The sequence below is a fragment of the Microcebus murinus genome, chromosome 1 (genome assembly GCF_040939455.1).
Source record: "Microcebus murinus isolate Inina chromosome 1, M.murinus_Inina_mat1.0, whole genome shotgun sequence".
NCBI lineage: Eukaryota > Metazoa > Chordata > Mammalia > Primates > Cheirogaleidae > Microcebus > Microcebus murinus.
In genome coordinates this window covers 78,842,952-78,868,868 of record NC_134104.1, presented here as the reverse complement: position 1 = coordinate 78,868,868, position 25,917 = coordinate 78,842,952, and the positions used below count along the sequence as shown (strand labels likewise).

General features: G+C 54.8%; 2 protein-coding genes across 6 annotated transcripts; one reads left to right on the top strand and one right to left on the bottom strand.

The window, feature by feature from the left end:
• The first annotated feature begins 498 nt into the window (after positions 1 to 498).
• Positions 499 to 9,710, top strand: FAM131A (family with sequence similarity 131 member A). 3 transcript variants are annotated; one of them, XM_012736881.3, is made up of 7 exons: positions 499 to 699; positions 1,904 to 1,964; positions 2,992 to 3,134; positions 5,721 to 5,814; positions 6,055 to 6,237; positions 6,411 to 6,527; positions 7,963 to 9,710. In XM_012736881.3, exons 4-7 carry the CDS (start codon positions 5,745 to 5,747, stop codon positions 8,436 to 8,438), a joined length of 846 nt encoding a protein of 281 aa, XP_012592335.1. In that variant the 5' UTR covers positions 499 to 699; positions 1,904 to 1,964; positions 2,992 to 3,134; positions 5,721 to 5,744; the 3' UTR covers positions 8,439 to 9,710. The 3 variants fall into 3 exon arrangements, with proteins under 3 accessions (XP_012592335.1, XP_012592334.1, XP_012592333.1); XM_012736880.3 differs by lacking the exon at positions 1,904 to 1,964 and having other exon boundaries at positions 503 to 699; XM_012736879.3 differs by lacking the exons at positions 499 to 699; positions 1,904 to 1,964 and adding an exon at positions 2,043 to 2,315.
• On the bottom strand, positions 9,622 to 25,675 carry CLCN2 (chloride voltage-gated channel 2). 3 transcript variants are annotated; one of them, XM_012736875.2, is made up of 24 exons: positions 25,448 to 25,674; positions 22,979 to 23,135; positions 22,701 to 22,832; positions 22,218 to 22,346; positions 21,997 to 22,130; positions 21,815 to 21,892; positions 21,657 to 21,735; positions 21,415 to 21,540; positions 21,235 to 21,319; positions 21,044 to 21,145; positions 19,756 to 19,840; positions 19,436 to 19,591; positions 18,930 to 18,999; positions 18,576 to 18,686; positions 18,145 to 18,358; positions 17,757 to 17,890; positions 17,392 to 17,564; positions 17,163 to 17,277; positions 16,883 to 16,956; positions 16,615 to 16,668; positions 16,436 to 16,474; positions 16,157 to 16,261; positions 10,720 to 10,806; positions 9,622 to 10,232 (listed from the first exon to the last, which is right to left on the bottom strand). In XM_012736875.2, exons 1-24 carry the CDS (start codon positions 25,520 to 25,522, stop codon positions 10,038 to 10,040), a joined length of 2,709 nt encoding a protein of 902 aa, XP_012592329.1. In that variant the 5' UTR covers positions 25,523 to 25,674; the 3' UTR covers positions 9,622 to 10,037. The 3 variants fall into 3 exon arrangements, 2 of the variants coding, with proteins under 2 accessions (XP_012592329.1, XP_012592330.1); XM_012736876.2 differs by having other exon boundaries at positions 16,615 to 16,665; XR_012919337.1 differs by lacking the exon at positions 9,622 to 10,232 and having other exon boundaries at positions 16,347 to 16,474; positions 25,448 to 25,675.
• Between the last annotated feature and the right edge of the window lie 242 nt (positions 25,676 to 25,917).

The following is a 25,917-nucleotide window of genomic DNA, read 5'->3' as shown; positions in this document are numbered from 1 at the left end:
TAGATGGGTATTCTCCTTTCCAGAGCTGGCACTGTAACACTTCCCTGTAACCTGGCACCCCTCCTGCCTCTTCCCCTGTCCATGATTTCAGGGGTCCGGGGAGTCACTTCCCTGGAAGGTTGGGCCCTTGAGGTGGGCCCTCTTGGTTAGCAGAGAAGGGAAATCAGTATTAGAACATCCATGCTGCCCCATGCTCTCCTACCAGAATGTGGTACAACGCCCTGTGAAGCCTTTGGGTTTCAGGCTGTTTATAGCCAGAGGATCCTTTTATGGCTTCAGAGTGTCATCTGTAAAATGAGGGGGCTGGATCCAAGGAGGTTTTCTGTCCCCGCGTGAGTTACTGCCTCCCCTGCATTTCCAGTGGCTCCACAGTCGGGCCTGGGAGGAGAGGACCGGCGTTTTCCGACCTCGGCCCCGGGCCGCCCCTGCGTGGCCGTGACGTCGGCTGCGCCCCGCCTGCTCCGAAGGTGACGCGGGCGGCCACGCCCCCGCGCTTACGTCACCAGCCCGGTTCCCTCTCCGGGGAGCGGCGGCGAACGCGCGGCTCCCACCCCCTCCCCTCTAACGGGTTCTCCCCTCCCCGGAGGTGGCCGCGACCCGACCCTCTGCAAGGCGATGGCCCGGGCTCCGAGTGTGAGCTAGCGTGCCTCGGGTGCCGGGCCATGGGCTGTATCGGCTCTCGGAGCCCGGCGGGTCAGGGTAAGAGGCGGAGGTCGGGCACGGGTTGGGGAGTCGGGCTGCGGCCGCCAGGTGCGCGAGCCGCGGGTGGGTGGGGGCCTTGAGGAGGGGGCCGAAGTCTGGAGGAGGAGGAGCCTGCACCAGGGAGGCGGGCCAGGCAACAGGAGGGAGCGGGGAAAGGGGGCAAACCGACTCTGGTTCCCTCCCATGGCCTGCCTGCTTCTGGGCTTTGCAGGGCAGACGCGTGGTCTCCCGCTGTCCTCCTCTATTCCCACTGCTAAGGGTGGCAAGAGGTGTACCGCCTTGGGAGGGGCTAGTCAGCCCTACGCCCCCACCTCTCCAGCCCATGGCAGCTGGCCTTGCACGCCCACACACTCTCACTTCCCTCTGTGTACACCTCTCCCTTCACTGTCCTGGGAGTGGCCCTGTGCTGGGAACCTGCCATTCCCAGCTGTGTCCCTATCCTCTTATGGAGGTGGCCTTTAAACGCTGGCCAAGCACCCTACCGCAGAGTTCTTGCCTAACACTTACTCCTTCCTCAGAGTCAGCTGGTGGATGAAGGGGACTGAGGCCACATTTGGGGCACCTGTGAGCACCTGATCACCTCTCACCTATTAAAACTGTTTTAATTTCCTTCCCCTATCCTCAACAAAAACAAAAAAACCACCCTGCTCTGTGGAGGGAAAGAGGAATCCAGAGGGAGGGCTCCCTTCCCACAGCTACTGGCCCCTGCTTGGGCCTTGGTTTCCATGGATGGTGATGTATGCCAGGGCTTGGCCTTAGTCCTTTGCATCTGGGGTCTGCCAGCCTACTTTACTTCAGTGTCATGGATTTCTTCAAGCCTAGGGCCAGGCAGGGACTTGCGACATTGAGGGCTGGGTTTGGAATGGGTTTGGGCCTTCAGGGAAGGTGGTCAGTCACACAGGCCTTAGTGTGGTTGGTACTTGAGGTTCTTTGGAGCTGAGACTCTGACTGAGATTTGTACTTCCCTTGAGGAATCCTGGGACTTGTAGTCCTAAATTAACCTCATGGCTTTTGAAGCTGAGAAGCAGTAGGCTGCTCTGATTCCTCTGGCCCTGCTAAGGCTTGGAGTTCAGGAAGTCATCCCCTCCTGTAGTCAGGGGAGAGTTTGGCTGACCTCAGGACTGGCCTTGAGAGCCCTGATTAGGTACCAGTTGGGGGCCAGGGATGGTCTGTAACCTGCTGTCTTCCTTCTGGTTGGTAGCATTTCTGGGGACCACCAGCTGGCTGAGGCTCAGGGACAGAGACGGCTGCTGCAGCTAAAGGTCAGTTGTGATGTACACTGCCTGTTGGCACTGTCTAGGGGATGGGCACCAGCTTCCCGAGCCCCAGAGAGCTTGGCTAGGCCCCTGGCACTCCCACCTCCTCAAAGCCATGAGGCAGGAGTGTTCTCCTTATGTGACTAGGCACAGGTTCCAAATGGGGAGGGGACTGGCTCAGCATCCGGAGGAGCCAAAACAGGAATAGAACTGGGAGCTGAGCCTGGAGCAGTTCTGGGCTTTTGGTTCTCTGCATCAACACAGCCAGCATGCCTATGATTTCTGTGCTGGGCAAAATGTTTGTGTGGCAGCGTGAAGGGCCTGGAGGACGATGGACTTGTCAGACAAGTCGCAGAGGTGAGACCAGAGACCATAGATGTGATCTGGAAGGTGATGGGAAGCTGGGCAGTAGGGAGCTCAGGTGGCAAGAGGAAAATTACTCTGGCTTAGATATTGGGAACCAGGCTGAAATGGGGAGAACCAGGCTGGGGCCAGTGAGGGTATCAGGAAAAGGCTTTAAGGAACAGGGGTGAAAATCAGAAAAATATACTATGAGTTCATCAGAAAAGAGGAATAGAGAGCTGTGGACCAGCTGAAGCTGGTGTGGGGAAAGAACCAAGGCAGCAGGCTCCAGAAGGAAGGCAGCAAAGCCTGCAAAGGGTCCAAGGTGGTAGTGGGGAGGGGGCAGTGATGGTGGGAGAACTCAGTGTGCTTTCCAAGAGGAATGGGTAGGCTGAGAAACTGGGAGAAGATTCAGAATTTATTAATGTTTGACTTTCACCCTGGCATTTTGATGGCAAAATACATGCAGAGCAGGAAGGTGGCCGGTGGGCTGCCACAAAATGGCCCAAGGGGCCCAAGGGTCAGGGCTGTGGGATAGGGGCTTTCCGAGTAGAGGAGAGCACCCAGTGGACACTGACAGTCTGGGAGGTGGGGGAGGGGCTGAGGAGAAATGATATGGCAATACTGGATGGAAATGGGGGTCTTGGCAAAAGTGGGCATGTGGCTGAACAGCATTTCCTGCTCCCCTCAGTGGCCTCGGACCCTGCGTGGGCTGTGGAGTGGATCGAACTTCCTCGGGGCCTCTCTCTATCTTCCTTGGGATCTGCTCGGACCCTCCGAGGCTGGAGCCGGTCCTCCCGTCCTTCCTCGGTGGACAGCCAGGACTTGCCAGAGGTGCTGGGCCCCCTGTGTTGGAAGGGGAAGGAGAACCATATCCACAGAAAGGGGATCTGTATCCCCCACCTCCGCCTAGCCAGCCTGCTTCTGGCTCCCTTTTCTGGCGAGCGGAGGCGCTATCCGGCCGGCGGGCACAAGGCCGCCCCCGCGCCGGTCTGCTCGGCTCGGCGCTCAGCCAGCAGGCGGGGTAGCTCGAGCCTTCGGCGCTGACGTCAGCGCATCCCAGGCCGTATCCCCGGAGACCCTGTTGCATGGTGATGGGTTGCCAAGGAGACATACACCTTTTCTCCGGGCCTGGGCCGCAGCTGCGCTGAGCGCTGGGTGGACGGCGGTGGCCAGGGGGAGTGGGGGGAGTGAGGGGAGTGAGGGGAGGGAAGGAGAGGGAGCCAGGAAACACCCAGCAGGTGCTCCTCCCCCCAGGCCTGACCGGAGGCTACCAGCGCTACCCTGGGGGCCCTGTCAGCCAGGTACTCAAGGGGAGGGACTGCGATGGTGGGCTTGAGGTCAAGGGTCAGGTGCAGCTGCTCTTGTGAGGGGTGGGAATGTGAGAGAGGAGAGCTAGGCAATGCCTGGGAGGGGGTATGTGCCTCAGGCTTCCTTCATTGAGGGAAACATTTACTGGGGCTTTTCAAAGAGCATTGAGCCAGGAGCAGGGTAGAGGCACGAGCCCAGGTGGACGGGACTCAGGCCCTGCCATCCTGAGAGCTCCCTCAGAAGACATACAAGGGCAAGGCTGAGCGGTAGGAGGAAAGTGTCAATAGAGACAGTGGGCTGGAAGCATTATTAGGAAGTGGCAGGCCTTAAATGGTAGGGAGCATTTTGTCAGGTAAGGATTGCATTCTTAGCTCACAGGAAACTGGTTCCTTTTCCTGCAGGCAGGTGATCTGCTTGCTGATGGGGAGGCGGAGAAGTGGGGTTTTATTGGGCTAAGGAGATCAGTGATGGATTCCAAGGAGGCCTCGAAAGAGACAAGGGCCTCACAGAGTGGGGTCCTTCAGTGTGTGGTTATGAGGGTTGCATTAACTGCATTGGGTAGTGCGGGAGCCCAGAAAGGATTTTAAGTAGTGACATGCTGTGAACACTTGCACTCCAGGAAAATTGCTTACATCTATACCTTACTTTTTTCATTCAGCCTATGCATTTTGAGAGATTCCTCCATATTAGGCACTATGCTAAACACCGGGGCACAGTGGTGACCAAAACAGACTGAATTCCTCAAAGAGCTAAAGACCAGAGAGGAGACCCACAAGAAACAGGAAACACTCGAAATAGACCATAGTTACACACTGTGATTAAGGGCCACAAATAAGGTACCTTGGTAGAGGAGAGTAATTTGTTAGATACTACAGAGGGAGAATGGCCACTGGTGGGGTGGCCAGGAAGGCTTCTCTGAGGAGGTGATATTTTAGCCCAAACCAGAAGGATGAGAAAGAGCCAGCTAGCCATGGGAAGCGTGGGGGGAAGAGATGGAATGTTCACACATACACACCATTGTGGGCTGAGAGAATAGCATGGAATTGGGGGAGGTTGGGGGAATACCACTTGTACTAACCCGGGCAGGGGGCAGAAGGGCTTGAAGGTTAGTGGCAGTAGGAGTAGAAAGGATGAGGGTCGAGGGTCACGTCAGAGGCAGAGTGGGGGTGGAGTCACTAGGTTTTAACAACAGATAGGAGATAGGAGAATGACATAAGAGACAATGAGGCCGGGGCGTGGTGGCTCACCCTTGTAATCCTAGCACTCTGGGAGGCCGAGGCGGATTGCTCAAGGTCAGGAGTTCAAAACCAGCCTGAGCGAGACCCTGTCTCTACTATAAAAATAGAAAGAAATTAATTGGCCAACTAATATATATATATAAAATTAGCCGGGCATGGTGGCGTGTGCCTGTAGTCCCAGCTACTCTCGGGAGGCTGAGGCAGTAGGATTGGTTGAGCCCAGGAGTTTGAGGTTGCTGTGAGCTAGGCTGACACCATGGCACTCACTCTAGCCTGGGCAACAAAGCGAGACTCTGTCTCAAAAAAAAAAAAAAGAGAGACAATGAGTAGGAGAATGGTGCACTGATGCGGAGAAAGGAAGTCAGGAAGCAGGGCCAGATGTGGGGAGAAGGTGTTGAGTTTGATTTGGGTCATGGCGAGTTTATGGCTTTCACAGGCAGTCCAGGAACAGCTGGAATGTGGGATCTGAAGACTGAAGAGAGGAGAGGGGCAAAGGGGAGATGATCTTAAGGAATTCCCAGATGCCATAGCCCTCTCCCTCCCTCCTCTTCCCTCTCCTCAGAGGTCCCTCTCCCGGGTTTTTCACTTCCTAACCCACCTCCTTCCCCTCTGGGGTCTGGGAAGGTGGAGGGTTAGCTACAGTTCTGTTCCTGGGCCTTCCTGCATCTGCACTGCTCCCAGGGAGGACATAGTTTGCTGGTCCTAGCTTCTTACCCTCTTATGTGTCCCAGTAGCCACTGGGACATGTGTTCTGCCCTGGTATCTCTTCCCAGCTCTCATCGCCCCCAGTGCCTTGGGTAGGGTGTGAGCATGCTGGGGAGAAGATCACTGTTGTCAGAGGGACACTGACCTTCTAATGGTATCACCCAAGGTGAATGTTGGAGACACAGTCGCGATGCTGCCCAAGTCCCGGAGAGCCCTAACCATTCAGGAGATTGCTGCACTGGCCAGATCCTCCCTGCATGGTATGCAGCCCCCTTCCATGCCTCTGGCTACTTTGTCCTTTCTCCTCCTTTTCGAATAGTTCCTTTGGGACTATTTCCTGTACGCACTTGCTGAGATCTCCCTTTTCCTCCCTTTTTGGAATGAATCCCAGCCCTTTCTCCCACCCAAAGGTATATGTGGATCCTAATTGCTTCTATCCTTCCACTTCTCTGTCCAAGTGCTCCGTGGCCCCTGCCCTTACCATTCTCCCCTACCTCTAGGTATTTCCCAGGTGGTGAAGGACCACGTGACCAAGCCTACTGCCATGGCCCAGGGCCGAGTGGCTCACCTCATTGAGTGGAAGGGATGGAGCAAGCCGAGTGACTCTCCTGCTGCCCTGGAATCAGCCTTTTCCTCCTATTCAGACCTCAGCGAGGGTGAACAAGAGGCTCGCTTTGCAGCAGGTGGGTGGCAGAAAGGGAATTAGCCATACATTTGTCACAGGGCTGCTCTCTCTCATCTCCTTGGATCTCACATTGGCATTGGAGTCCTTCCACACTCCTGTCTCTTTTTCTCCAAGCTGAACCCTAGTCTTAGCTCACCTTCTCTACTAATGAATTCTGTGTCCCCTCAACAGGAGTGGCTGAGCAGTTTGCCATTGCAGAAGCCAAGCTCCGAGCATGGTCTTCAGTGGATGGTGAGGACTCCACTGATGAGTCCTATGATGAGGACTTCACTGGGGGAACTGACACAGGTGAGGGACATCCCATGGTAGAGCTGCCAGCTGTAGTGAACCTGCCTGATAGGCCTGTGTCATTCAGAACCACACCCAGAACACCCTCAGCCTTTGGCAGGGGAAGGGAGAGGGGCATACTCTGTCCAGGTAGTGCTCGCACTCCATGGTCAGGAGGGCTGTCCACACTCAAGGGTGGGAAATCAACAGTTAGAAATGGAGTAGTTCCTTTCCTACAGGTACTGAGCCTTCTCTGTCTTCTGTGCAGTTGGTCCTTGCAGTCCCCCCGAAAAGCAAACAAAACCCAGAGACCTCTGGGTGATGCCTTCTGTGCAGCCACATCTCTGGGAGGGTCTGCAGTACCCTTGACTTTTCCTCTCTAAGGCAGCCTTCTGGCTGGCTGTGGTGGAACAGATGAGCTGCAGCACAGCACCTCACAGGGCTGGGGCCCCAGGTAAACAGGAAGGCATGCTGGGCCTGGAACACCCACAGGGCCACTCTGGCTCTAACTCAGCATCCTTGCATTCCAGCCTGTGGGCCTTTCTCTGGGCCAATGCTTGCAGAGGGGGCCCTGCAGGGCTGTGCAGCTGTGCCCAGCCCTCCTTTCATCTCCAGTTCCTGGGACCACATGGCTGACACCCTGTGCTCTGTAGCTTCTGGGCTCACAGGCTGCCTTTGCCTCCTTTGCTTTGAAGATTGCCTCTACCAGCCCCCACCCCTCTAGCTAATTAACAAGTTCTCCAAGGCAGGCAATACATTAGAGCATGTTGGAGACTTCTGCTGTGGTCCAAAGGGGATTTGGATGCCTGAAGCCAAGATGGAACCCTAAACCACAAGCATTTTTGTTTGATTGCGTTCCAGGCCTGCTTTGACTCCTGGAATAATGATAATAAGTAACATTTATCCAAGGCTGCTACTAGCCTGTGTGGAATCTTTGTGAAAATTAGAAAAAGGTACTCCTTAAGGAGTGTGTAACAAATCACTTGCTGAATCAACTAGCCCTAAAAATATTTTATAAAAACATTTAAATTAAATAAACAAAAAGAAAAAAAGAAATAGATACTCCTTTCTTTGGCAGGCACAGCCCCATGCCAGGGTCCGTTGCTTGGTAAGCAGAGTGTGGGCTGAATTTTGCCCTCGCTCTCAGGCTCCCCTTGTGCAGCAAACCACCTGTATGATCCTATGTGGTGGCCCTGCATTTATTGCTTGCATACTGTATGTCAGGTTCTCGATTGCTCAACAACCCCATAAGGTAGGTATTATTAGAATCTCCACCTCACTGTTAAGGAAACTGAGGCCTCAGAAAGTTGTGACTTGCCCAAGGTTGCCTAACTCCTATCTACCACCCTCAGAGCTATGCCAGGAATAGAGTGGGTGGGTGGGGGGAATGTGGCTTCCACGTTGGCCAATTGAAATGGGGCCAGCAAGGCTGTCTTCTTGTCTCTCCCTCTTACAGACATGGCTGGGCAGCTGCCTCTGGGGCCCCACCTCCAGGACCTCTTCACCGGGCGCCGATTCTCCCGGCCTGTGCGCCAGGGCTCCGTGGAGCCTGAGAGCGACTGCTCGCAAACCGTGTCCCCCGACACCCTGTGCTCTAGTCTTTGCAGCCTGGAGGATGGGTTGCTGGGCTCTCCAGCCCGTCTGGCCTCCCAGCTGCTGGGCGATGAGCTGCTTCTTGCCAAACTGCCCCCCAGCCGGGAAAGTGCCTTCCGTAGCCTGGGCCCATTGGAGGCCCAGGACTCGCTCTACAACTCACCCCTCACGGAGTCCTGCCTTTCCCCCGCTGAGGAGGAGCCAGCACCCTGCAAGGACTGCCAGCCACTCTGCCCACCACCAGTGGGCAGCTGGGAACAGCAGCGGCAGGCCTCTGACGTGGCCTCTTCTGGGGTAGTGTCCTTAGATGAGGATGAGGCAGAGCCAGAGGAACAGTGACTCAAATCATGCCTGGTGGTGGCATGTGTCCCCTGGCTGCTGCTAGGGGCAGAGCCTCCGTGCCCAAGCGTGGGCTTGAGGCTCCCAGCAGAGCTCCGCAGCCTAGAGGGCTCCTGGGGGCACTCACTTCTCCATTGTGTGTTTTGCATGAAAGTGTTTGGAGAGGAGGCAGGGGCTGGGCTGGGGGCGCATGTCCTGCCCCCACTTCTGGGGTTTGCCGGGGATTGCCCGGGGCCCCTGGGGCATGGCTACAGCTGTGGCAGACGGTGATATTCATGTTCTTAAATCAAAAACTCCATACACGTTTCCTCCTCAGACGATGTGAACCCCTGAGGGGGTTCTTGTGACTGGGCTGTGTGAGGGTGCAGTGGGAGGGGGCATGGCCCTCTCCACCCTCCCCATGCCTTTCTTCTCTGCTTTTCTCCTCACCTCCGAGTCCATGTGCAGTGCTTGATAGAATCACCCCCACCCGGGGCGGCTGGCTCCTGCCCTCCCAGAGCCTACGATCGAGCCATCTCCCAAGGGCCCTTGCCTAGCTGGGCTCGTGCTGTGCTTCACCTCTCCATCGTCTCTAAATCTTTTTCTTTCCTAAAGACAGAGGGTTTTTGGTCTGTTCTTTCAGTCGGATCTTCTCTGGGAGGCTTTGGAATGCTGAAAGCATGTACCCTCACCCTTTTCATGGCCCCTGATGGGGCCTGGGCCCCTTCCCAGGACGTGTAGGCAGTGTCCTGGAGGCTCGCAGCCAGCTAGACTGCCCCCTCATGCAGTTAGTTCCCTTTATGGTGGAGGTGGAAGAAAGGATGGCTCTGGTTGCTACAGAGCTGTGACTTCAATATTCTTCCAGCGAGGCCCACAAAGGGGCTACAGGGGTGGCTGGGCAGTTGTTGCTGATGCCTTCCAGGGGCAGGAATTGTGCCAATGAGTGACAGTCATGAGGGAGTGTCTCACCTTGGGGAGGAAAGAGGGTAGTGCTTTTCTTGGCTGAATGAAAGGCCAAAGCTATAGTACTGCCACCCCCCCGCCCGGGTGTTAATGACCATGCAGTGGTGGTCACTGACATTCCAAGAACACTGGACTCTAGATTTGGCTGTGGGGAGGGAGGGTGGCCGCAGAATTAGGGGCCTTGTAGGCTTTGGCAGGTAAGAGGACCCAAGGTAAGAACAAGAGCCAGTGGGCACAAGCATTCTATATATAAGTGGCTCATTAGGTGTTTATTTTGTTCTATTTAAGAATTTGTTTTATTAAATTAATATAAAAATCTTTGTAAATCTCTATATACATCTGGTCATTGGAAGTTCCAGTATAAACCCATCTTAGTTCTACCCCTTTCCCCTCAAAGGGGAAGCAGGGGCCCACCCCCATCCTGCCAGAGCAGTGCCATTTTCCTGCCCTTGGAAAACTTGCTGCAGGTGGGCACTGGGTCAGATTCCAGGTAGGATGAACTGGGAGAAGCTAGCACCCAGGTCTGGAAGTGGGGCTGGGGCTCCAGCCTCTGGCTGTAGCTGCCTCCTGTCTTCCCAAGGCAAAAGGAATATGAGAGTTGCAGGATCTGGACTGACAGGCATGGCTTTCACCATCCTAGGTCACCCACTGAGGGGTTCATTGGCACTTGTCGTCGCTGTCAGAAGGGCTGCCCTCCCGAGGGAGGACATGGCGGGAGCGGGGTCCCCAGAGTGCATGCACCTCGGTGGTCTCCGTGTCACTGCTGCTGGTGGCACTGTCTCGGAAGCTTGCGAGGGGTGGCCGGACTTTCACGCCCTGTGCTGTGACAGAGCCCTCTATGGCCTTCCGGAGCTGGAAAGGTAATAGGGTCAGATGTCTGGACTCAGAGCTCCCTCCTCAGACTCCTCCCCAGCACTTCCCCCATGTAAGCTTGATATAAGCTTCCATGCCTTTTTTTTTTTTTTTTTTTTTTGAGATAGAGTTTCACTTGTTGCCCAGGCTAGAGTGAGTGCCATGGCGTTAGCCTAGCTCACAGCAACCTCAAACTCCTGGGCTCAAGCAATCCTTCTGCCTCAGCCTCCCGAGTAGCTGGGACTACAGGCATGCGCCACCATGCCCGGCTAATTTTTTCTATATATATTAGTTGGCCAATTAATTTCTTTCTATTTATAGTAGAGACGAGGTCTCGCTCTTGCTCAGGCTGGTTTTGAACTCCTGACCTTGAGCAATCCGCCCGTCTCGGCCTCCCAGAGAGCTAGGATTACAGGCGTGAGCCACCGCGCCCAGCCCATGCCTTTTTTTGAAGTGGAAGTGGCTTTGGTGGCCACTTTCATCTCACCTCCTTTAGGGTAACGATTCCAATGAGTCTGCCAATGCTGGTGACATAAGCATGGTCCACTCCCAGCAGTGAGAAAATGGTGTGAGTCTGTGGGGTACGGGGAGAGAGAAAACAGTTTGGACCTGATGTGTGAGGGCCAACTCTAAATGACAGGCCATCGGGGCTGTGGACAAGGTTGGGCTGGAACAGAAAGGGTGTCACAGATGGAGGGGAAGTGGACAGGACTGCTAGAGGGAAAATACAAATGCTTCTGTGTCCAGTCCTCAGAACTTGATAATGGAAATCCTTATGTTGCTTATATATATCTATATCTATATCTATTTTTTGAGACAGTCTCGCTTTGTTGCCCAGGCTAGAGTGAGTGCCATGGCATCAGCCTAGTTCACAGCAACCTCAAACTCCTGGGCTCAAGCAATCCTGCTGCCTCAGCCTCCCGAGTAGCTGGGACTACAGGCATGCGCCACATGCTCTGCTAATTTTTTCTATATATATTAGTTGTCCAATTAATTTCTTTCTATTTATAGTAGAGACGGGGGTCTCACTTTTGCTCAGGCTGGTTTTGAACTCCTGACCTCAAGCAATCCACCCACATCAGCCTCCCAGAGAGCTAGGATTACAGGCGTGAGCCATCATGGCCTATGTTGCTTATATTGATGGAGAAACAGGACAGGCAGGATGCAGGAGAGAACCACCATTCAAATGTAAAATGTAATGACCCGCCAGGCTCCATGCTAGGTCGTTCATATCATTTAGCTTCAGTACTGTCCTGAGAAGTAGGTATTATACTCATTGTACAGGAGAAACAGCATGAGGCTCAGTAGTAAAGTGACTTGTTCCGGGTGGGCCATCAGGAGTGGTTGTGCAGCCCCAGGCCACTTTTCATGGATACTACAGAGGGAAGAAACATGGCCCCAGTCCTCTATGCACATGTCCTGATGAGGTGTGTCCTGATGGGTGCCCCCCCCAACACAGGGGCACTGGGCCCTGAAGCCTGTGCCTCTCTCTGCTGCTTCTCATTTGCCCTACCTTTACAGCTGGCTGGCCAGTTCTGGTATGTCTGTACACAGCTCTGATATCCCAATCTTGGCCTGGAGCATACCACATCTCTCACAGTTTGTATTTTCTGGGGTCCAAGCAGCAGCCTAGTCCTGTTCAGATGCAGCTTGCAGTCCAAGAGGATAGCAGTCGCCCTCATCACCCCATGTTTTTCTTGCTTTGGGCCCTTCCCCAAGTTTTCAAATGTAATCATCAAGAAATCACCAGGAATTGTCAGCCAGTTTCCCTTGTGCTGTAAGTAGATTTTCTTGGGCCAGATGTCTTGAAAAATACTCTCCTGACTCAGCAGTTCCTGGAATTTCTGTACTATCATTTATCTCACTGTTCTGAGTTTACTTGTAAGCCTCTTGGCTTAATGTTTGGATCAAGATGGGCAAGAATAACCCAGCTTCTTAGTTACTCAGACCTCATTTAAGTTGTCTTAATACTTTTTAAATGTTTTCTTATACATTTGGAATTCTTTTTTTTTTTTTTTTTTTTGAGACAGAGTCTCGCTTTGTTGTCCAGGCTAGAGTGAGTGCCGTGGCGTCAGCCTAGCTCACAGCAACCTCAAACTCCTGGGCTCGAGCGATCCTTCTGCCTCAGCCTCCCGAGTAGCTGGGACTACAGGCATGTGCCACCATGCCCGGCTAATTTTTTTATATATATATCAGTTGGCCAATTAATTTCTTTCTATTTATAGTAGAGACGGGGTCTCGCTCTTGCTCAGGCTGGTTTTGAACTCCTGACCTTGAGCAATCCGCCCGCCTCGGCCTCCCAAGAGCTAGGATTACAGGCGTGAGCCACCGCGCCCGGCCACATTTGGAATTCTTTAGGAAGGGACTTCCAGAATTTTCCTTTCTGCATTCAAAGCAAGACAGTACTTATAAAAAAGGGCAAGAAGTTTAATCTTAGAGTAAGCTCTTGTGGTTAGCAAGTTCCTCCTTATAGCTAACTTGAATCCTACATGCTACAAGTTAGCTTTAATTTCCTTGTCTGACTTCAGAGGGAAACCTTTTTATTATAAGGTTAGTTGTTTTAATAATCTCTTAGCCTTGTCTTCTTATGGTCACATAATCCCCTCATCTCCCAAGGAGTCTATTAAATAGTTCTCTTGGATTTTCTTCTTCGCAATCCTTATCAGGTGAGCTTCTGGCAGGCTCTATGCCTTTCAGGTTTGTAAACCACTTGTCCCTGGCAGTCACCAAGCCTTACCAATCTACTTCCTGAACCTCCTGGCTCTTCTCCCCGACTCCTAGCCTCAATACCCTTACCAGGATTGGGGCACAACAGCCTAACGAGTTCTCCTGCTTTCTTCCTCACTTCCCTCCATTTTGGCTCTGCCGTCCTGTGCACTTGGTCAAACTTGAGTAGAGCCCAGACTTTCTAGAATGGCCTGTGAGACCCTTCCCAAGGCTCAGATTCTGCTATGTAGCCCAGCTTCCAGCCTCACATAATCACTCATCATTTTTCTGAAAACATCCATTTCTTCCACACTTTAGCTCTTCCCTCATTATACTATCTTTGAAGTTCATCTCTCAGTATAGGTAGGAGTAATAAGAATAAGTAATTCCTGACATATACTGAAGATTTACTGTGTGCCAGATACTATACTATTGCAAGCGCTTCACATGTTTCAAGTCCTTTAATTTTCAGAAAACCCAATGAAGTAGAATCCCCATTTGACAAATAAGGAAAATGAAGCACAGAGGCTAAGTAATTTGCCAAGGTCACATAGCCGGCTAGCACGTGGCAGAGTGCGGATGTGGGCTCAGCCAGTCTGGCCCTAGCATTGACACTCTGCCTCTACCACTGTTTCTCCATAGGTGGCCTCTGAGTGAACGAGGTACTTAGCTTGTACAGAGATCTCCAGCTGCCCGGGCTCCTAAATAGTCCCCAGAGTGTATTCTATCTGAATGTTTCTCTCCTGAACTTAATTGGGCTACTACTTGTTGATTCCTCAGGCCTGCAAGGATATTTTGAATTCTAATCTTTTATGTTCTTATCACTTACAGTTCTTTGTACTTTTGCTAAGTTGTTTCCCTCAAAGGCTTCTTCTCTTCCTCTGATTTTTAAGTTTGTAACAAATACCTACTTTGTTCTTTTTCATTTTAATTTAATTAGACATCAGGGAGCCCATTGGAGGGCCCTGCATTTCTTGGGCTTGGGAACAGTGAACAGACATGGAGAGGGACAACATGGCCTTCTGAAAGAATCCTGGGAGCAGGGCCAGGAAATCTGGGCTCTGGGCCTAACTCTGCTATACTAACTCGGGCAAATGACCTCCTTGATGCATGCCTCAGTTTCCCTATTTTTTTTTTTTTTTAGACAAAGTCTCACTCTGTTGCCCAGGCTAGAGTGCCGTGGCATCAGCCTAGCTCACAGCAACCTCAAAACTCCTGGGCTCAAGCAACCCTCCTGCCTCAGCCTCCCGAGTAGCTGGGACTACAGGCATGCACCACTATGCCCGGCTAATTTTTTCTGTATATTTTTATTCTTTTGAGACAGAGTCTCACTGTGTTGCCCAGGCTAGAGTGAGTGCCGTGGCATCAGCCTAGCTCACAGCAACCTCAAACTCCTGGGCTCAAGCAATCCTTCTGCCTCAGCCTCCTGAGTAGCCGGGCATGTACCACCATGCTCGGCTAATTTTTTCTATATATATTAGTTGGCCAATTAATTTCTTTCTATTTATAGTAGAGACAGGGTCTCGCTCTTGCTTAGGCTGGTTTCGAGCTCCTGAACTCGAGCAATCTGCCCTCCTCGGCCTCCCAGAGTGCTAGGATTACAGGCATGAGCCACTGTGCCCGGCCTCTGTCTATTTTTAGTTGGCCAACTAATTTCTTTCTATTTTTAGTAGAGATGGGGTCTCGCTCTTGGTCAGGCTGGTCTCAAACTCCTGACCTTGAGTGATCCTCCTGCCTTGGCCTCCCAGAATGCTAGGATTACAGGCGTGAGCCACCGCACCCGGCCAGTTTCCCTATGTATTAAAATGGTTAAAACCATAGGCTATTGAGTCAGACCATCTTGGATTCCAGGGCCAGTTCTGCTTCTTACTAGCTGTGTGACCTTGGGCCACTTGCTTAACCTCCCTCTTGAATCTAAGTTTCTCATCTGTAAAAACTAGAATATCACAATATCTATCTTATAGTGTGGTTGTGAGGATTAAGTTAGATGTGAAGAGTTTAGCAACGGTGTTTGGCACATGGCAAGTGCTATGTCAGCATTATTATCATCATGATGATGGATGTTTGAGGATTAAATACAATCATTGTGGAAAAGCTTTAGAGGTCTTAGGAAGAAAGGCTTTAAATAAAACCCTATGTATTCTTTTCAGGCCTATCTCCTTTTATCTTGCAACTGCACTGCAGTAACCCACTCACCCAAAGGCTTTATTACCTTTTATTCTTTTGTTTCTCTTTTGTCCCCTGTCCTTCCTGCCTTGGCCTCTGCTTGTCTGTGCCATGCTGGCTCTTAGTATAGCTTGTGTCTAAGCTAGCCACCAACCTGCAGGACTTGGGAGTGTTCGCCCTCTGCCTATCCCCTTCCCCCATGTCCCCCAATACCTCGAGGCTTGCACATTTAGTCTGTCAAAATTTAGCCAAAATACCCCGTGGCTTTTGCTGGTCCCAGGAGCTGTCCCACCAGCCTTCTGGGTATGATTGCACTCCCCCACTTCACTTGGAAGCCTGAAGGTGCCCTGTGATGTGGGCTGTCCCCTCCTCAGGAGCCCCTGCCTTCCCTTGGTGTCCACCTCACTCAGCACCAGCCAGTCTGTGCTCAATTCCTCTCTCTGTTTCTGCAGGCTGCTTTGCCCTTCTGCTGAGCTGTCTTCCTGTGTCCTTACCAGTTTTCCTTTGGCCCATATTAAGTCAGACTTCTGGGGTCTGACATTCCACGCCCCCCACTGGGTGTCTCTCATCTTTGTTTATCTCTTCTCTGCAGTCTCCCCACCCCTACTTGGATGTTTGTTAGCTTTTTTATTAGATTTTCTTATCCTGCCTGTTTCTCACCCATTTTTTTCAGCATGGTGTATCAGCCTTGTTGGGCTCTGGGCGGCCTCCTGCCTAGCTGTGACCCTGGCCTGGCCTTCTGGCTTCCACCCAGCTCCAGCCTGGTCTTTGTTGCTTCTTTGGTCCAGAGTTCCCTGGGGGCAAGGCTGAGTAGAAGAAAACTGATGCCTGGCTCTACCATAGAGCAGGAGGAGGCTAAGGGGTCCCGGCTCCCAGCCTCCCATTGTCCAAAGCAGCGATACAGCTGAAAAACACACCCACACAGAGCCCACTCTCTTCTCTTCCTTCCTTCCCCACTGGTCTGAGTCCAAACTTGTGTTTGGGGTGGTCCTAGATCCCCACCCTGTCCTCCTGAGAGCCCAGGCCAGCCCTGGGCAAGCCGCTGGCCCTACCTTGTGCAAAGAGGTCCGCTCCACCAGCTGGAAGGGAGCAGGATCAATTTTGCAGTCACTGAAGTTGACGGGTTCATCTAGTTGCTGCTCCTCCCACTCCAGAATCTGAGGGAAGAGACTAGGAGGCTTAGGGAGAAGGTGCGCATAGCTGACCTCACCTCCCTGGAAGCTGGCCTGCCCTTCTTCCTACCCCATGGTCCCTCCCATGGGGACAGCAGCCAAGATGATGACTGAATACACCCAGAAAGAAACAGGGTCCAGAGTCCACTGGCACCTCACCTCCTCAGGGCTCATCTCGCCTTCTAGGTCTGAGTTGCTCTAGGAGAGAGGAAGGGAGGTTGGCAGTGAGTGGCTGGGGGGAGGGGGTGTACTCCTGGCTCAGAGCAGGTTTACCCAGCCTAGACCCTTGACCTCCCTGTCCAGTGCTCCTGAACTGCAGGCAGAGAGGGTGCACTTACCGCCACGGAGATTCGGACCCGCTTCAGCTTGCGCTTGTCACAGGATTCCGACTTCTCCGATTTTGTCAGAGCCAAACCAGAAAGAACAGGAGTTGAGGTTACAGGGAGGGGGAGGGGAGGGGAAGCGGCGGAGCCCAGGAGGAAGGGCACACTGCAGGGCAGAGCTGACAGCTAGGAGGGCAGGAGGGCAGGGAGAATGGAGGCAGGCACTGCAGGGTTGACAGAGAAGTGCTCTCAGTGTCAGGGAGCAGAGGCTCCAACCACTCACCTCTGAAGCAGCCTCAGGAGGTGGACTGGCACAGAAGAGGCTCCTGAGGGCAATGCCTGCTGACTCCACATTCCCTGTGTTCCCAAACACAAGGCCCCAGGGGACAATGTCATCTTTGGGGGACAGGACCAGGAAGCCAAGGGGAGAGGTGTCCTAGTTCTACCCCTGGCCCATCTGGGTAGCCTCTTCTAGCTGGGATGTATTCCTGCAAAAGGGCTGGGCAGGGGCCCCAGTGGATTCAGTGGCTCAGCTCAGGCTCTGTGGGTGGAGAGGGGCTTACCTGTAGGACTCTCCCCAAGGTTCATGGTGATGCTGGGCCCCCTCTTGAGAGCAGGCTTTAGGGGCTTGTGAGTCTCCCCCCGGCTTGCAGGGAAGCCCGAGTCTTCCGTGTTCACCTGCATGTGCAGGAGGGGGCTGGCGAGGCTGTGGCCTCAGATCACCCTCTGTATCGCCCTCCCAATCAGTCTACACAGTGCCACTTAAAAAGTCTGTGTGGCTTTTCCTCTTACCTGGAAGCGGACAGAAGTCTCAGGGCTAGGGGGACTCTCCTGATCGGATGGTGGAGAGGTCTGGGAAGCTCTACGCTCCTGCATGTACTGCCGCCGGCGGGCCGGACTCAGCTGGGCCCCCAGCAACGCCACCACCTGTGAGCGCTCGATGGAGCCCAGCAGAATCATGGACTCTGGATAGAACGGGCGAGAGGGTGCAGGAGCTGGATGTGAGTCCCGCTCCCCCTGCTCCCTCCAGCCTCTCTCACACCCAGAGTGGGGCCTCAAACGCAGACCACACACCAGAGGAAACCCCTGAGCTCCTTCCCCTCTCCTGAGCTTCGACCCTGAGATACCCCTAGCACCTGGGCCCCTCTTGGCCTTACCAGGGGATTCCACTAGGGCCAGCATGCGGCCCTTGGTCCTGTGCAGTGCTAGCCGCAGGTCCCGGAAGGTGCAGCTGAGGGCCACGTGGGGAACATCCCGCACCATGATGTCCTCCACTCGCACCCGGTACTGCCTAGGGGCAGAGAGGGACACTTGGTTTGTAGTCAGCATAGGGAGAGTAGCCCAGAACACTATCATCCCAGGGCTCCTGGTGATGGGCTAGGGGCGGAGAGTCCAGGAATTCTCCCTGCCTTTCTTTCTGAACACTTGGGGCTGACTATGGTGCCTCCAGGGTGTGGACAAGGGTGGCTCTGACCAGAAGGGAGCAAGGTCTTAAGATGCCTTCTGCCCCTCACCCACAGCCCCCCGCCACCTGGCCCTCCGTACTGGTGGCGGCCCCAGCCCAGCTCAGGCAGATAGGGCAGTTTCTTGATTCGGATGATGCTGTCATAGAGTGAGGGCTGCAGGCTTTGGGCGACGGCGTTGGCCAGGATGACGGCGATCATGACGGGCAGGATGTGGGCGATCTGGCCTGTGAGCTCGAACACGATCACGGCTGTGGACACTGTGTGTGTCACCGCTCCTGCCAGCGCAGCCGCCCCTGGGGATAGCTACCCTCAGTCTCCTCAGGGTGCCTAGGTCCCAGAAGACCCTCCCCTGCTGTTAGGGACCCCTCAGGGCTGCCCAGTACAGTCCTGAGGACTGGGTCTCTGCATCTGAGGGAAGCCCAGTTTCTGCCAGCAGGGGGCACTAGAGTCTCAGACCCTGTGGCCAGGGCCAGGGGTCTTACAAGGCAGATGGGGACCTGGGGTACTCACCAACCACTGCATAGCCCCCAGGCACAATGCGGTAGGTGCTACTGTCCGTGTGAATCCCATCTGGGAACCAGGCAGCCATGCTTTCACCCACCAGACGCCCAAATGCCGCTCCTTCAGGGAGGAGTGGGAAGAGAAAGAGGTAGTGGAGGGGGAGGGCGGGGGCACTAGGAAGAGAGAGGGTCAGAGGGTGGGGGAGGGGCCGGCGGGTCATTCAGTGCAGGGACAGCCCTTCCGGAGTTGGGTTCAGGCTGGGGCTGCACCAAAACCCGCTCCTGGGCAGAAAGGATATGGACCAGGGGGTGGCCAGAGGATGGGGAGGGTACAGGCTGGGAGAGCAGGCAGCTGAGAACTCACCAATGACAAAGACAGGCATGAAGGCCCCGCAGGGCACTGGGATGGTGGTGGCCAGTGCAGACATCCAGAACTGCAGGCAGGAGGTGGTTCAAACAGGCAGAGACACTACCTGGTCCCAGACAGCCCCCACTCTGCCCAGAGGAGCCCACCTTGCTCATCTGGCAGGCACAGAATCCCCAGAGGTGAAGGCAAGGGGACAGACTTGGGAACCAGATGGCTTGGGTTCAGGTGCTCACTCTGCCATCTAGCTGTGTGCCTTTGCACCATTTACTTTACCTCTTTGTGCTTCAACTCCTCATCTTTATTTTTATTTATTTTTTCCTCTTTTCCCATCAGAAAGCATATTTGAAACTCCTCATCTTTAAAATGGGGATAATCACAGTACCTTTCTCGTGGTGGTGCTGTGAGGCTTAGAGGAGTCAGTACTATATGGCAAGTGCTTAGAACAGGGCCTGGCACCTAGTGAGTCCATGTAAACATAGTGATCAATATGTAAGGAGCCCCACCTTCATGAGAATGAAGATGACCAGGGTGAGGAAGACGTTGGCGCGCGGTGGGCTCCAGGCCTGTGAGGTGCTGGGAGGTTCTAGCTCCTCCACCAGGCCCTGGCGAACCCACGTCCGGTTGTCAAACAGGGTGACCAGTGTCTCTTTCTGTGAGAGCTAAGGAGAGCAGGGTGCTTCAGGCTAGGCAACAGGCAGAGTGAAGGGAGGGGTCCATAGGAACCCATGGAGAACAAGGGACCCTGTAGTCACGCTGGGGCTGCTGACTTTTGAAGGAATGTGTCCCAAGGGAAGGCACAGGTTTCTCCTCTGCTTATGGTTACCTGTCCAGCCATGAACTGTCCAAAGCCAGGGGGGAAGGTCAGAGTGGAGATGAGCAGGGTCACCAGAGCCGGGAAGAGCAGGCGTCTAGAGATATAGGTTTCACAGCATCAGACATGGGTGTTGATGGGCTGGGTGCCCTCACATACCTCGGGGCTGAGGTCAGAGCATAGCCTCTTCCATGAAAGCACACAGTCCTGGGAGAAGGTCCTCTTTGCCACGGAGGATACATACGATAGCCCCGAGAGTGGTGCTAGACCAGGGTTATTATAAGAACTGCGGGTCTGACCCAACAGCCTTTCTGTTGGCCCCTGACTCCATAAGTGGGTAGCAGCAGCAGAGAGTCCATCCCTCAGCCCTGTGTTGGACACCACTGAGCTGTAACTCCACCCTCCACCCTCAGAAGCCCCAGCTAAAGAGTGCATTGTGTGAGGGTAGAGAGAAGTTTCTGCCTCTGTCTGTCTCTCTGTGGTGACTTAGAGTGAAGGTCAGTGCTGGGGGAAGCTACGGTCACTCAGGAAGTTGACCAGAGGTGTGTAGGGAGCAGGTTCAGTTGGCTGCCCTCTCTCTGAAGGACGTCAGTCCTAATGAAAGTCACGCCTCAGGCCTCCCCACTCCCAGTCCTTAGAGGAACACTGAGAGAGCTGTGCTCTGGAGGAAAAAAAAATCTTTTTTTTTTGAGACAGGGTCTCATGTGTTGCCCAGGCTAGAATGCAGTAGCATCATCACAGCTCAATGCAGCCTCCAATTCCTGGGCTCAAGCAATCCTCTTGCCTCAGCCTCCCAAGTAGCTGAGAACACTGGCATGTACCACCGCCAATTAAAACATTTTTTTTTGTAGAGACTGGGTCTTGCTATTATTGCCCAGTCTGGTCTCAAACTCCTGGGCTCAAGTGATCTTCTTGCTTCAGCCTCCCAAAGGGTTAGGATTACAGGTGTGAGCCACTGTGCCTGGCCTAAAAAATCTTGTTCAACCCCCTAGGACACGGGGAAACTGAGGCTCAAACAAACACTCTCCAGGGATCATTACTATCTGGGCCACACCAGAGGACCCCAAGAAGCCTCAGTCTTTGATCCCAAATACCCTCTGCCACTGACTAACACTTCAAAAAATGCCAATTTTCAAGTAATATAAACATCAAAATGTTCAGTGAGCCTGGAAAACTCCATTGGCTGCTTTTCCAGTGGAGCGTCTGTTTCTGACTGGGCCACTACCTCACCTGTCTCCTGGCCCACTCTGGCCCTAATACACCCCAGAGCAGCCTGGAGAGGAGCCTAAAGCCAACTCACTTCCTCATGAGGAAGCGATTGATGGTTTTCTGCTTCCGCATCACCTGGACAATCTTCCGGTTCAGGTAGACAAAGAGGGCTCCCCCGAAGCCACTAGCAATGCTGGAGAGGGAAGAAGCAGCAGGGTGAAGGGAGTCTTCTCGTGGAAACCTGCCTCCTCTCCCACACTCCCACCACTCTCAGCTCCTCACCCAATAACAGCAAAGGCTGGCAGTTCCTGCAGGTCAAAGGGGAAGTCGAGCCGGAATCGGGTCTTGAAGAGCGCGGTGATGGTCTCTGAAGGGAAGAGTAGCAGAGAGAGAGGCAGGTCTAGCCTCATGAGCCCCTGACTGAAGCACCTTAGGCTCCCCTCATAGCCTGGGTGACCCCACCTTCATCACGGTTCCAGACTGCCAGGACCCGGAAGATGAAGGCACTGAAAGTGGCAGCGAAGAATCCCCGCCAGTAGTTCCGCACAGCGAAGAAGGTGGAGGTGACCTCGATGCTGAAGAGCACGCCTGCGATGGGGCCAGGGAGAACGCCACCTGAGGCCTAAGCACCCAGATGAGTGGGGCCAAGGAGGAGAGGCCAAGGGCAGGGCTGGGGGCTGGACTGACTGACGAGCCCTGCCTACCTCCGATAGGTGCTGCAAAGCAGCAGCCCACTCCCACGGCACAGGCGGCAGCCAGCATCTCTGTGTTCCGGGATTCATTCTGGCAAGAGTGGTGGCAAGGGGGGTGTCAGCCATGACCTCAGCAGCCCATGCCTCCCCCTCCCCAGGGTGCCCCTTACCTCATAGATACCCCCAAAGAGGGAGAGGAACTTGCTGAGAAGGGCGGCGCACATGCTTGCAATGTGCACAAAAGGGCCCTGGGGTGGAGGCAGGTGGTGAGTGAGGAAGGGGCCTGCCCTGACCTTGGCCTGGCCTCTTCCTCCACCAGGAGGGACTCCTTCATTCCCCAACCTGAAGTTACCTCTTTGCCAAGTGGCATTCCGCTGCCCAGGGCACAGGTGAGCCCGATGACCTTAGCTACAAAGGTCTTGAGAGTGAGGTATTCTTTCAGCACTACTCCCCGCAAGATGGTCTTCATCTCAGGGATGCCGGACCCTGGAGAGGGTACAGTCCCAGGAGGGTCATTTGATGTGTCCATTTCAGGAAGCAAGCCCTCTGCCCTCCCCTTTTCTCCTATTGTACCAACAGCCTGAGGGGCCAGTATCTGTGTGAATCCGGCTGAGAAAGTGATGAGGACGACAGGGTAGGTGACCCAGGCCAGGTACTGCAGCAAGATGCTGGTGTTCAAGCCCTGGGACATCCACTGCTGAGCTGTGGGAAGAGGACATGCTGATGAACCCCTGATACCCACACAACTCCCTGCGTGGCCACTGGGACATACTGATGTGACAGCTTTTTCCAGGGAAGGCCTCATAGAGCCTGGGTACAGAGGGAAGGGAAGGGGCCCTAGAGGGCATTCACTGGGACAAAGACCACTTTAGATGAAAGGGTCAGTGGAGAGGAGAGGCAAGAAGTTGTGGCCTATAGGAGTGGCCTGAATATGGACAGTCAGACTTGCAGGGTAACGTGGTCAGTGGCCAAGTAGCCACGATGCCTGGACAAGTGTGGCATGGAGGAAGCAGGTTGGTTCTCCTCAGCCCTCCCCCTGCCAGCTCTTGCCCTCACCTTGCAAACAGGCAGCAATGGCATAGTCCATGGCCCAGCTGACCAATGCCATGAGGAGCCCCAGCAGGATCAGGAAGATCCAGTCTTCACCAACCCTGGACACGAGGAACTTGTGGCAGTGTACAGAACAGACTGGGTGCAGGGAAGGGAAGAATGGGGAGGCTGGCACCAAAGTGCTCCTACCCGTTACCAGCGGCCCTCCTCTCCCATCAGCAGCTCTAAATGGCCTCTGTGCCCCTCAGCACAGCACAGGTCCCCTGCCCCAACCCAATTCTCACTGCGGCATCGGGCACAACGGCTCTGTCCATATTCCAAGAGCTCTGGGGGAGTCCGAGGGGAAGGGGGACCCCTCCAGGACTCAGGTCCTCCCAGGCGAATCCGAGCAGCTTCCTCTTTGGCAAAGGCCCCAAGGTCCTGAGTATACCGGCCATACATCTGGAGCAACAGGGAAGATGGGGACATTGGTGGTTGTGGGCTGAGTGGGGGTACAAGGAGGGCTGGCTCCTGGGGCCTCGATTCCCTTTCTCCCAGAGGCCCACATTGTATACCCCCTCTTGGACCCATAGTTCCTACTCTTGCTTGGAGTATGGGAACAATGCACACTGCAGACTGTGGGGGCTGTCCTGGCCAGAGTGATGGGACAGCCAAGGTACAGGGACACAACTCTGGGGGTGGGAGAATAATTGGTCCTCTTCTCAGAGGCCTGGGGCGGAGGCACTGAGGAGGAGTGGCAGGGAACTCCCCAGAGGAGGAAAAGACGGAAAAACCTAAGCCACAGTCTGGAAGTGGGAGGAGGGAGGGTCAGAGAAAAAGGGACGGTCAAGGGCATGTGGGCCACAATAAGAGCCTCGTGGAGCTGGGGGCAGCTGAGTTGGGCCTAGCAGCAGGCGCGGCCCCAATCCTTATCACATTCCTGCTGGGCCTCTGGCCTGTGACCAACTCAGCTGCACCCCTCCCACCCACCCTAATCCCCTTGTCCCCATTTTCCACCGCCACCCCCACTAGCCTGCCAGCCCAGCTGGGAGTGGAAAGCCTCTCCTGGTGGGTGAAGAGTGCTTGGTGGCCTCAGCCCCACTCTGGGGCTGCCCTGAGCCCAGTGGCGGGATGGGGGACAGCAGAGGCTGCGGATAGCTGGGCTGTGACTGTGGATGCTGGGGTGATGGGAAGGGAAAGTCGCCTGCCCCAGCCATGGCTAGACCTGCCAAGCTGGGCGTGTGTTAGGGGGTGGGGAGGAGTAGATTCCGGCTGCCACCCGCAGAGCTTCGGGACACAAAGGGCTCCTGTTGGGGCTGGGTTGGGGGGGAGGGAGGGAATGATAGGGACAGAGAGAGGGTGAGAGATAGAGAGTGAGGAAAGGGAGAAGCACAGAGAAGAGAGGAAACCAGAGAGAAGAAAAAGGGGAAAAGAGAAAAGAGGCGGGGAGAAGGGATAAAGGAGAGAAAGAGATGAGGGAAAAAGTAGGGAGGAGGAAAAGAAAAGAGTAGAGTATAAAGAGGCAGGCACAGCATAGGAGGGGGAGTTGAGAGCTATGAGAGAAAGACAAAGGGATAGGAAGGAGAAGGGGGAGAGGCTGGAGCAGAGTGTCCGGGAGAGAGCTTGACCCTGAGAGCTCATTCCAGAGATAGAGGCGGAAGGGAAGGAGATGGAGAGGTGGCTGGTGCAACAGAGGCACCATTTCAGAGGCCAGGTGTCAGGCTTCCTCGACCAATGCCCCTATCCTTGACCTGTACAGACCGACAGACATCTCCCACCCTATCCCAAGGGCTTGCCCATTTACCCTTGCTCCACCCCTACCCTGCCACCTCTCCCTGTCATCCTGTTTCACTCAGTCACTTTCTTGTAACTGGGCACCTCCCAGGTTCAGTTACAGCCCAGGCCCTCTCCTCCTGGAGAGGTTTCCTCCCTGCCACCTTCCTGGGCAAATTCCAGTCTAAGCTGGTAACAAGGGGCCATGAGCCCATTCCTTTCCCTAGGGCTCAGGTCCTCCACTTTGGTGACATGAGAAGACTCAAATGACTTCTCAAACACTAAATAACAGTGCTGGCCATGAGTCAGCTCAGAACCCAGGACCCCTGCTTTTAATGAGGTCAAGGGACACCGCTGGAATAGGTGGGGGCCGGATGGACAAAGGTCCCAATCCCCACACCCATTCCTGCTTGACCCATTCTCCCTAAAGGTCCTGTCACCCAGGGTGGCAGGCCACTTTTTTCCAGAGAATCAACTGAAGAGTTCCTGCCAACGCTGGGTGTTGAGCCCCCAGAGGTGGGGGCTGGGGCTGGGTTTGGATCTGTACATCTCTCTACATTCTTGATTCTGTGCTTAGCACAGTGCCATGCACATGGCAGGGACACAGGGAATGTCTTGGATGGTGGACATAGGAGTGTGGAGAAAGAAAGTTTAGTGGTGTCAGTGGTGCTGGGGAGGGGTAGTTGGGTGCTGAGACTGGCCTGGGTGGCTAGGAGGAGGAGCAAAGAAAACGTGTGTGTTGTGGGGAGTGAAGGGAAGGACACCTGGGACAAGCACCTGGTGTCCTTGTCCTCTGCAGGACCCCAGCCTAAGCCAGAAACCAGCACGCAGCTTTCCATCCCTTCAGCCCTGTAGCCTCTCAGACTCCTGAGCCTCAGTTTCCCCAGATTAAAAGGCTGGGGCAGGGTTAGGGTAAGCCCCTGGTCCTCGCATTTCCTAGGGTACCCTGGAGCAGCGGTCCCGGAGCCCACTCCCTCAGGGATATGCTCGGCTTCACTTACCAGGGTCTGCTCGTACTGCAGCGCCCGCGGTTCCATCCCTTCCTCCGCCGCCGCAGCGGCCGCCGCGGCCGCCATCTCCGCTCACTGCTCTCTCGCCTCCGTTGGCGGCCCCTGCTCTGTCCTGGATTCGGCTCCCGGCCCGCAGAGTCCGAGCCGGCAGCCGTCCGGTCCCCGCAGCCCCGCGGCCGAGTGCAGAGTGCGGCGGGCCCGGGCGGGCGCCGCTGGCGCAGCCTCCCGCTCGCGTCCCCTCCTAGGCGGGCGGGCCGAGGGCGGTGCTCCCTGTGCCGCTCCGCCCGCCGGCCCCGCCGGAGGGGCCGCCCAAGCCGGGCTGGGGTCTACGCTGGGGCTCCGGAGAGGCGGCAGGGGGCGCTTGGGACGCGCGAGCCCGCGTCCCCATCCTGGGGAGGCCGGGGACTGAGAGGGGGCCTCGCGCCAGGGCGGGGGCGGGTCCGCCGGCACGTGGAGGGGCC

Coding starts and splice junctions, on each gene's coding strand:
- FAM131A (XM_012736879.3), top strand. CDS start 2,228: ATGCCTATGATTTCTGTGCTGGGCAAAATGTTTGTGTGGCAGCGTGAA. Junction 2,316..2,991: donor TTGTCAGACAAGTCGCAGAG/GTGAGACCAGAG, acceptor TGCTCCCCTCAG/TGGCCTCGGACCCTGCGTGG. Junction 5,815..6,054: donor GGCCAGATCCTCCCTGCATG/GTATGCAGCCCC, acceptor CCCTACCTCTAG/GTATTTCCCAGGTGGTGAAG.
- CLCN2 (XM_012736875.2), bottom strand. CDS start 25,522: ATGGCGGCCGCGGCGGCCGCTGCGGCGGCGGAGGAAGGGATGGAACCG. Junction 21,736..21,814: donor TCTTTGGGGGTATCTATGAG/GTAAGGGGCACC, acceptor CACTCTTGCCAG/AATGAATCCCGGAACACAGA. Junction 17,565..17,756: donor GGCCCTAGTGGAATCCCCTG/GTAAGGCCAAGA, acceptor CGTTCTATCCAG/AGTCCATGATTCTGCTGGGC.